At 41.0% G+C, this 10929-nt stretch overlaps 1 protein-coding gene across 2 annotated transcripts; it reads left to right on the top strand.

Annotated features, from left to right (window-relative positions):
• The first annotated feature begins 2347 nt into the window (after window positions 1-2347).
• Window positions 2348-10417, top strand: si:ch1073-220m6.1 (uncharacterized). 2 transcript variants are annotated; one of them, XM_021577794.3, is made up of 5 exons: window positions 2622-2748; window positions 2996-3289; window positions 7919-8173; window positions 8358-8506; window positions 8726-10417. In XM_021577794.3, exons 1-5 carry the CDS (start codon window positions 2685-2687, stop codon window positions 9077-9079), a joined length of 1116 nt encoding a protein of 371 aa, XP_021433469.3. In that variant the 5' UTR covers window positions 2622-2684; the 3' UTR covers window positions 9080-10417. The 2 variants fall into 2 exon arrangements, with proteins under 2 accessions (XP_021433470.3, XP_021433469.3); XM_021577795.3 differs by lacking the exon at window positions 2996-3289 and having other exon boundaries at window positions 2348-2748.
• Window positions 10418-10929: the final 512 nt, after the last annotated feature.

The raw sequence follows: 10929 nt of genomic DNA, 5'->3' as shown, positions 1-10929 counted from the left end.
CATGGTGCCGCTTGCTTGGTGGTGCCAATTGATTAATGGTGTTGCAGACTCTGGGCCCTTTCAGAACAGGTATATATATACTGAAATCATGTCACACTTAGATTGCACACAGGTGGACTTGAACTAATTACGTGACCTCTGAAGGTACAGTGCCTTGCGAAAGTATTCGGCCCCCTTGAACTTTGCGACCTTTTGCCACATTTCAGGCTTCAAACATAAAGATATAAAACTGTATTTTTTTGTGAAGAATCAACAACAAGTGGGACACAATCATGAAGTGGAACGACATTTATTGGATATTTCAAACTTTTTTAACAAATCAAAAACGGAAAAATTGGGCGTGCAAAATTATTCAGCCCCCTTAAGTTAATACTTTGTAGCGCCACCTTTTGCTGCGATTACAACTGGGGTATGTCAGGGGTAAGTCGCTTGGGGTATGTCTCTATCAGTTTTGCACATCGAGAGACTGACATTTTTTCCCATTCCTCCTTGCAAAACAGCTCGAGCTCAGTGAGGTTGGATGGAGAGCATTTGTGAACAGCAGTTTTCAGTTCTTTCCACAGATTCTCGATTGGATTCAGGTCTGGACTTTGACTTGGCCATTCTAACACCTGGATATGTTTATTTTTGAACCATTCCCTTGTAGATTTTGCTTTATGTTTTGGATCATTGTCTTGTTGGAAGACAAATCTCCGTCCCAGTCTCAGGTCTTTTGCAGACTCCATCAGGTTTTCTTCCAGAATGGTCCTGTATTTGGCTCCATCCATCTTCCCATCAATTTTAACCATCTTTCCTGTCCCTGCTGAAGAAAAGCAGGCCCAAACCATGATGCTGCCACCACCATGTTTGACAGTGGGGATGGTGTGTTCAGGGTGATGAGCTGTGTTGCTTTTACGCCAAACATAACGTTTTGCATTGTTGCCAAAAAGTTCAATTTTGGTTTCATCTGACCAGAGCACCTTCTTCCACATGTTTGGTGTGTCTCCCAGGAGGCTTGTGGCAAACTTTAAACGACACTTTTTATGGATATCTTTAAGAAATGGCTTTCTTCTTGCCACTCTTCCATAAAGGCCAGATTTGTGCAATATACGACTGATTGTTGTCCTATGGATAGAGTCTCCCACCTCAGCTGTAGATCTCTGCAGTTCATCCAGAGTGATCATGGGCCTCTTGGCTGCATCTCTGATCAGTCTTCTCCTTGTATGAGCTGAAAGTTTAGAGGGACGGCCAGGTCTTGCTAGATTTGTAGTGGTCTGATACTCCTTCCATTTCAATATTATCGCTTGCACAGTGCTCCTTGGGATGTTTAAAGCTTGGGAAATATTTTTGTATCCAAATCCGGCTTTAAACTTCTTCACAACAGTATATCCTGCCTGGTGTGTTCCTTGTTCTTCATGATGCTCTCTGCGCTTTTAACGGACCTCTGAGACTATCACGGTGCAGGTGCATTTATACGGAGACTTGATTACACACAGGTGGATTGTATTTATCATCATTAGTCATTTAGGTCAACATTGGATCATTCAGAGATCCTCACTGAACTTCTGGAGAGAGTTTGCCCGCACTGAAAGTAAAGGGGCTTAATCATTTTGCACGCCCAATTTTTCAGTTTTTGATTTGTTAAAAAAGTTTGAAATATCCAATAAATGTCGTTCCACTTCATGATTGTGTCCCACTTGTTGTTGATTCTTCACAAAAAAATACAGCTTTATTTCTTTATGTTTGAAGCCTGAAATATGGCAAAAGGTCGCAAAGTTCAAGGGGGCCGAATACTTTCGCAAGGCACTGTAATTGGTTGCACCAGATTTTATTTAGGGGCTTCATAGCAAAGGGGGTGAATACATATGCACGCACCAGTTTTCAGTTTTTTGAAAAAAAATTGTTTTTCCATTTCACTTCACCAATTTTGACTATTTTGTGTATGTCCATTACATGACATCTATCAAGGCACAAGGCGAGACCCGGATGTAGATGGTTGGAGTCTTTCAATGTTTAATAATCCTAAGGGATATGCAAGAGAATGGTCGTGGACAGGCAAAAGGTCAAAACCAGATCAGAGTCCAGGAGATACAGAGTGGCAGACAGGCTCGTGGTCAAGGCCGACAGAATGGTCAGGCAGGCGGGTACAAAGTCCAGAAACAGGCAAAGGTCAAAACCAGCAGGACTAGAAAAAGAGAATAGCAAAAGGAGTACAGGAAAAACAATGCTGGTTGACTTGACTAAACATACAAGACAAACTGGCACAGAGAGACAGGAAACACAGGAATAAATACACTGGGGAATATAAGCGACACCTGGAGGGGGTGGAGACAATCACAGGAACAGGTGAAACAGATCAAGGTGTGATAGAAATTAAAATCCATTTAAATTACAGGTTGTAATGCATCAAAATAGGAAAAATACCAAGGGGGATGAATACTTTTGCAGGGCACATTACAGTTTATTTACAAAAATATATATGGGGGACTGGAAATGATGCAGACAATTACATTGATGGAAGCCATAATCTATCTACAATGTTCAAGCTGATCTACCCCCTAAAATAAGTTTTACAAATGAGCACTTAACACTAGAGCTTAAACTGAGGGGGCGGGAAGTTGTGAGAATCATATTTAGGGCAGGGAACTGCCATCACCTACTTAGTTAGTTTTGAGTAACTCAACCTTGACAGAGATCAGAGAACGATGCCAGACTTCCTCACTTACACTTCTACAATGAACATTTTATGGTTTCTACTCATTCTCACAGGTAACCCATACCAAATTATTTTTTTCAAGATAGTTAAGGTTGAGGTGACTTATAGAAATAGATTTAATAAATGGTGCACATGTATTTTCCAAAGGGAATTAAGCTTTTAGGACAAAAGAAAAATGTCAAATAACAGTTAGGAGTTAGAAAAAAATATGAAGGTAAATAGTTAGCCTGGTATGCTATTCGCGTTTTATCCCCTGCTGAAAAAACGTTGCACCCGGTGAACCTTTTCCTTTTTCTTTAGGGACCTGGGCTGAAGTTCCGTCAATAGACAAGTATGGGCTGAAGGGAGGTTTGGTGTGTCTGGCCGTTGCTGAATCCCCTGGGGAGCATAAAGAACTTAAATGGAAATTCAAAAGTGATGTAATAGTTGATAATAAAGAGATCTCCCCTCAATACAAGGAGAAGGTGCAATATAACCCGGTGAACCACTCTCTGTGCATTAAGAATCTGAAGGAAACGGACAGTGGAATTTACTATCCGACTGTTGGAAAATGGAATTTAGAAACTATTATTGAGTACAAAGTAACAATACAGGGTGAGTATAATTCAAAATTTAACTGAGGGCCCACAAAAAGGCTATTGCCGGCTCTGACTGGGTGTGTGGGTATGGATGTTAGTAAGCAGACCCGAGAAAACCACGTTGGTCCTTCATGATGAGTTCAGATGTTTTTGTGTCCCCTACCACCATCAAAGTTGCTCATCCTTGTTCTAGGGAAGTGGTCTCCAACAGGTCGATTAGGAGCTACTAGTAGCTCGCATATCACCTATGAGTAGCTCACCAAATAATTCTGAAAGGACATGCAATTTTCAAGTGTTCAACCGCTAGCCGTCAAAAACAAATCGTACAATCGCAACTTTAACATCATCACACCCCTAGTTAGCCATTATCGGCTTAAAAAGCCAAACCTAACACAATATCTGACAATTAATTTCCAGCAATATTGCCCCTGTTTGTCTGTGTGGTGCGCGCGTTTGTCTATCACTCCGTGTGTAGCCAGTTGATGTGATAACTGTTTTGTGGGTAGGCTGAAATATGTCCCCCTAAACCTTCTCAATTATATGTTAATTGTAAAGTAGGCTTACCTGGCAGAAGTGTATCATGAGTAGTTATCATTTGTATCTGATATTTACAAACATTGCCATGAAATTAGCAGCAGTAGTACAGAACCATCAGGGGAACAGCAAATTAGAAGGCACATTACTCACTCACTAGCTGAGCAATTAAAGGGCCAGATGCGCAATTCATCTAAATGTGTTAGTTTTCTTCCAGACCTAAAAAAAAAAGTGCTTTATCCATTGACATGGACTTAGAACCTCAAATTCTGTTGTTTCTTTAAGAACAATTGTAATTTTAAGAGAGAAAAACAAAAACATGTAAAACCAGGAAAAATGAAACAGAACATCATTTGGGAAAATGTATAACAGAATTTAGGGAGAAAATCACATATTTTATAGGGCCCCCTTAGAGTTATTTATGAACCATTATTTGACCACGTAAATAGACAGAACACATAGTGCACCCACTTTCTCTTGTAGACTAAAGACGCAGGGAAGAGTTGCAGGGGAGAGGAGAAGAGATGAATGTGCCTGTTTGAAAGCTAGAAAAAAACGAGTAGTTCGTGACATGTTTGATTTTTTTAAAGCAGCCCTCATTTTAGAAAAGGACCCCTGGTCTAGAGAGTGTATTGCATGTGTTAATTTCATGCAGGAGAAAGGCAGCCATGATGATAATACATTTTTTATACTTCTGTAGAGTGGAGATTTATTTATTTCGGTTTGACCTTTTATACCTACTTACATTTTCAACTGTGTATGTTGCTGGTTATTATTACAGTATAATAACTATTATAAGTTGAGAATATTACAGTACATTTCAAACCATACCCTATGTAGAAGCAGAAGTACAATTCCTGACTTAGGGAAAGCGAGAAAAATACTGGGAAATGAATCATTCTGAGTACCAAATGGCTGTTTAATTGAATACACTATACATACAAAAGTATGCAGACACCCCTTCAAATTAGTGGATTTGGCTCTTTCAGCCACACCTGTTGCTGACAGATCCAGCACACAGCCATGCAATCTCTATAGACAAACATTGGCAGTAGAATGGCCTTACTGAAGATCTCAGTGACTTTCAACATGGAATCGTTATAGGATGCCACCTTTCTAACAAGTCAGTTCATCACATTTCTGCCATGCTAAAGCTGCCTCAGTCAACTGTAAGTGCTGTATTGTGAAATGGAAATGTCTAGGAGCAAGTCTCAGCCTTGAAGTGGTAGGTCGCGCAAGCTCACGGAACGGAACTGCTGAGTGCTGAAGTGCGTAGCGCGTAAAAGTCGTCTGTCCTCAGTTGCAACACTCACTAATAAGTTCCAAACTGCCTCTGGAAGCAACATCAGCACAATAACTGTTTGTCAGGAGCATCATGAAATGGGTTTCCATGGCAGAGCAGCCACACACAAGTCTAAGATCACCGTGCGCAATAACAAGCGTCAGCTGGAGTGGTGTAAGCTCGCCGCCATTGGTTGGATCTGGGTTTGGCGGGTGCCAGAAGAATTCTATTTGCCCGAATGCAAAGTGCCAACTGTAATGTTTGGTGGAAGAGGAATAATGGTCTGGGGCTGTTTTTCATGGTACGGGCTTGGCCCCTTAGTTCCAGTGAAGGGAAATCTTAAAACTACTGCATACAATTACATTCTAGATGATTCTGTAATTCCAACTTTGTGGCAACAGTTTGGGGAAGGCCCTTTCCTGTTTCAGCATGACAATGCCCTTGTGCACAAAGCAAGGTCTATACAGAAATGGTTTGTCAAGATCGGTATGGAAGAACTTGACTGCCCTGACCTCAACCCCATCGAACACCTTTGGGATAAATTGGAAAGCAGACTGCAAGCCAGGCGTAATCACCTAACATCCGTGCCCGACCTCACTAATGTTCTTGTGGCTGAATAGAAGCAAGTCCCCGCAGTAATATTCCAACATCTAGTGTAAAGCCTTCCCAGAAGAGTGGAGGCTGTTATAGTAGCAAAGGGGGGGACCAACTCCATATTAATAACCATGATTTTGGAATGAGATGTTCAAAGAGCAGGTGTCCACATACTTTTGTTCATGTAGTGTATATCCACATTAACAATCACTCTGGTATTCAGTAAGTATGAATAGCCATGCCCCTAAGACTGATTGACCAGAGTAGGTGCCCCTCTGCTATGCCCCACTTATTAGCCTTGTACATTTTTCACATGTGTAAGTTAATATTTGTCTGTATCATTTTCTCAAAAGTTAGTAGAAGTGAGCATTTAAAACAGGTTTCAAAAAAATATAATCCAGGGCCATACCACCGGATCCCCGTAGAAAAATGTCCCCTCCCCCAATGTCAGAGTCAAGCCTATGCCCCTGCACACAATATAAACATTCCTGCAAATGTTTTCCCACATTTTCCTACAACTACGGTCATTGCTTTCTACGTTATAACCAGTGTTGTGTATTCATGGATGCCAAGGGAAGCTAGGCTCCCCCCAAAAATGTACACAAAAACCTAACAAAAAAAAAAACTATTTTTTTTGTCTCTCAGTGTTTCATAATTTTCCTTCAATATGCAATAGGCTTAATGTGTCTCACCGGAGAAAGCATCCTAGAGAGTGAAACAGCTCCCCTCTGTCGCTGTATGTGTAGGCCTTTTATCTGATGCTTTCTGGTCCAAAAGAGTATGACATTTTTGCCACCCGTAGCATTGAATGCAAGGGAAGCCAGAGAGCATTTGGCTTCCCTTGATAAAAAAATAAATAATAGCCAATCAGCGTTGAGCTAAACGTAGAGAGCTCAACTGTGAATGGTCCTGGTGCACCAAAACAAAGTGTCAAGGGAAGCCCGTTTGGATTTGGCTTCACTCCAATCATTGTGTGTTGATGCCATCCAGTGGCTAGTTAGCTAGCTATAGCTAGCTAAAATGGTCCCTTTCCTAATTAAGCCATGAATGGAGATAGGGATTTGGACTTGTGGTTTTACTTAATTCTCCGTACTGGCCAAAGATTACAATGGCGATTCTGATCCAACCACAAATTCATATATTGTGCCCCAGGCCTGAGAGGATGGAAGTTCAATATGTAGCTAGATGTAGAAGGCTAAATGTTAACTAGCTAATGTTGCCCATGAAAGAAAGTTAGGCTACCAAGCAAGCATTTCAGCCAGGTAGCCTAGGACAACAAAACATGAAAGTGTGTACTACTTACTGTATGACAGAGTGATAAACCGTTTTGTCAACACGAAAGAGAGGATGGCATTGACATTTCTTTACAAGTAGGGTGAGTCATAATGTTTTTTTCTACTTGCACGAAAACGAACACGCGCTTGCGCACGCGCGCACACGCACACACAAAAATGAGAACCATGGACAGCCACATCAAAATAGAGTGAGTCATAATGTTTTTTTCTACTGCACGAAAACGGACCAGCGCTTGCACACACACACACACACAGAAATGAGAACCATGGACAGCCACATCAAAATAGGGTGAGTCAAAATGTTTTTTCTACTGCACGAAACAGACCGGCGCTTGCGCACACACACACACACACACAGAGAAATGAGAACCATGGACAGCCACATCATATTTAGCTTACTGTTGATTGGACTAAATTATTTTTGGTGTCTTTTAGTTGCCACTGTATTAGACTAAGCATAGGTGATTTGATGATGTTGAGGATGTTAAAATGTTGAAGTTGAAATGGTACTGCTATAGTGGAGGCAGCTGCTGTTTTCTTTGCGACTTGTTAACTCTATGTGCTTCCAAATCAATAGTTGTTTTGTGGTCCCAAAATGTTGGAAACATTCATTTGCTTGACCATGCTGTAGGTCATGTAACCGTTTCTTACATGCAATATGCTTTTGGTTTTGGGATGAAACAAAGGTGTGGTTGAATTTATTCTGCCACTGTGTCTTCTTAATGTTCCAGGCTTAGGCCTATATAACACATAAGTTGTAAGATGGCTTGTTTCTGGCTTTGCTTCCCCAGCGATTTTACCCACACACTGGTTATAACTGGTTTATGCACAATCATTATTTTGTTTTACTATAGGATTAAACTATAGGAGATTCCTCACACTCCTCTGACTCTTCTTGTCATGGATATAACCTTTTTTCCAACTCCACTGGTTCTTGTAGAAGCTGTTTCCATACCAGTCATGAAGGTGGTGTCTCTCTACTCCAACTCAAGTAGGGGACAATGTAACATCACAGTGAACTGTTCTGTTAAAGACGTCTGGGCACTGTCTGTCTGTAACGGGCGTCAGTGCACACTGTCACAACAGTCACTCACCGTAGTCAATATCACCATCTCCAATGACAACAGCACTATCCAGTGCACAGGCAAAAATCACGTCAGTGCAGAGACCAACTCACAACCCATGAAGGACATATGTAAGTCAAATTTACTAGCTTCCACCTTCTGTGCCTCTATCATTGTTAAAAAAAGATCAGTTTCAAAGTTTCAAAATATCATTTCTGTTAACATAATTGTTACAATTTTCCAGCGAAAATGTGAATAACTGTGTGTGTGTGTGTGTGTGTGTGTGTGTGTGTGTGTGTGTGCGCGACATCACAGGCATTGTGAAGGGTGGGAAAGCTTCAGAATACCCAGTTGGCATCATTGTGGGCAGTGTTACTGGATTGCTACTCATTATTGTGTTTGTTGGAATACGACGCATCAAATCAACCAGAAGAAGGGCCCGTAAAAACGAGCTGCCACTGCAGGTACCATCTCTGTCCATCATACATCTATTGTCAGTGTCCCGGAAGAACCTTGTATCTCAAAAAAGTGTTTTTTCTTCCCCCCCAGCTCTATCGCCACGTAGTCATGTCACATGGAGGGGAATGACTACTTTCACTAGTTAAAGAACAAATGTTTCTCAAAATGTTTTAAAGAATGATCATTTGAATGTTGATACAGTATAATATCTCACATCCTAACAGGTCAACCCAGTGAGCGCTCCACAAGGGGAGAGACCGGGACCACAAAACACAGGGGCTTCTGACGTAACAACCATCTACGTCACTGTAGGGAAACCAGGAGCTGCAGGAGTGGAGCTCCCGTCACCAGAAGAGATGCCAGAGTCACAGTCAGCGGCAGTCTACAGCACTGTGCAGCAACCAGCTGCAGAAGAGTCTCACCTAGTGGACAAAGTGGGCGCTACAAAAGAAGACAGACCAGGGCCGCAGAGCCCTACATCGATCTACAGCACTGTACAGAAACCAGCAGCAGCACAGTGTTGCCCAGTGGACAAACACAGGAATAATCTCAACAAACCAGACAGAGCTGCTCAATAGGAGATAAACTACCCCTCCGTCCCTCTCACAGTTACCCTGCTATTACATTGACTAAGACTTGACCCCTAGACTCAGGTAGCGAAAAGCAAAACACGGGAAATTGTGAACGAGGAAGAATGAGGGGAAATTGAATATAAAAAAATAAACATTTACTTATTTTGCTTAATTAATCATTCCACCTGTACATGCTTTATTAAAAATACATGTATACAAAACAGCTGAATTAAAAAACAAATGGGAATCCCGTGTTTGATCCCATCTTCAACAAACTGAAAAGAAGGTTGAGATGACAGGCTCAACCAAACAATAGCAATAAAAAGACACGGACAACCAATCAACTGTATATCATATTTTTTTGGTTATCATTTTTGTAATAAGTACCTTATCTAATTGGCTAAAATTCACTAAATGTGAATCGCTGGTAAATGACTGAAATGTCCAATGTCAATGATCGATGAGAAAGCGCATTTACAAATATCAATAGAAAAGTTTCAATCAATTTCTGTAGGATCTGTTACATCTAGCTGGCTATGTGGTAGAACTACATAGGTACTATACAGGTATGACAGATTCAATGAAACTAATGTTCTATGACTGAATGGAATTTCTTTGAATTGCACTTAATTCAATTCTACTCCCTGCCACTCAAACTCAAATTATACATCATGTGGGGTGTGGCCAATTCAATTAGAATTTCAACTCATGAGTTGAATGGCAGTCAATTCCAAAGTTCAGAATTGAGCCCAACCCTGGTGAGAATGTGTTTGTTATTGTGTATTTGAATAAATGCTTTTGAGTGTACAATGTATACATGCTTTTAAGCGTGTGTATGTGTGTGTGTACTGTAAATTAGCCTTAAACATGTCCTTACTTGATGCTGTCATTAAGATTTGTATTGTCAATCCAGACCCACTGTCCGTCTTACGTCGCTTCTGTCAGTCCAATCCAGGGGAGTGTCTGCAACCCTTCTCCTCGGTGATGTAGTCAAGTCACTTAACCACGAGCCTGAGTCGAGTCCCAAGTCCCTAGTGTTTGAGGTCCGAGTCCTTTATTCTCAAGTCGAGTCATGGATGCAGATGTCCTCCGTCACGGATGCAAGCGTATCGACTTTGTTCGTTGCTGGAGAAGTAGTAGCATGATCCACTGTGAAACTCCAAGACAGGATAACATTGTGCCTTCCCTCACTCTTCTCCGGAAGCAATCTAAATGGAATTACTCACAGTACTATATCCTGATATGTTCATGTTAAATGTGTGTGTTCCCGTTTAGGAGTGCACGAGAGTTGTGGACAAAAATCCCCCCCTCCCCCAAAAAATATAAAAAAGATTTTTACATGACCCTCTGCTTGTACTGTACACATTTTGTTTGACCCTTTAACCCTCATAATATACAAAAAAAAAAGATTACTGTACCACCACAAATAACAATAACTGTAGCAACCCTGCGTTTATAAACATGGATATCGACATAAACACTTTAACATGGTTTTGTGGCATAGTCGATGCCACGCAGGGCTATGGGCCAGAAGGTTGAGGGTTTGTCGCCCGACAACCCAAAGGACGCGAGTTTGAATCTCATCATGGACAACTTTGTCATTTTAGTTAATTAGCAACTTTTCAACTACTTACCACTTTGCAACTACTTAGCATGATGACTAACTCAAAACCTAACCTTAACCCTTTTAGCTAAACCTTCCTCTAACCCTAACCTTAACCCTTTAACCTAGAATTCATAACATATCAATTTGCAAATTCAGATCATATTGTACATTTTTCAAATTCATAACATATACTGAACAAAAATATAAATCCGCCATGCAACAATTTGCAGTTACAGTTCATATAAGGAAA

This window comes from Oncorhynchus mykiss, chromosome 21, assembly GCF_057628025.1.
Source record: "Oncorhynchus mykiss isolate SJ-2025 chromosome 21, ASM5762802v1, whole genome shotgun sequence".
In the NCBI taxonomy this organism is placed as follows: domain Eukaryota; kingdom Metazoa; phylum Chordata; class Actinopteri; order Salmoniformes; family Salmonidae; genus Oncorhynchus; species Oncorhynchus mykiss.
The sequence above is the reverse complement of the archived record's forward strand: the minus strand, read 5'-3'. Positions and strand labels throughout refer to the sequence as shown.

Bases quoted from the DNA above. Each gene is read 5' to 3' on its own strand.
- si:ch1073-220m6.1 (XM_021577794.3), top strand. From the start codon at position 2,685: ATGCCAGACTTCCTCACTTACACTTCTACAATGAACATTTTATGGTTT. The intron at 2,749-2,995 runs GTAACCCATACC...CTTTTTCTTTAG, and splicing joins GTTTCTACTCATTCTCACAG to GGACCTGGGCTGAAGTTCCG. The intron at 8,507-8,725 runs GTACCATCTCTG...ACATCCTAACAG, and splicing joins AAAACGAGCTGCCACTGCAG to GTCAACCCAGTGAGCGCTCC.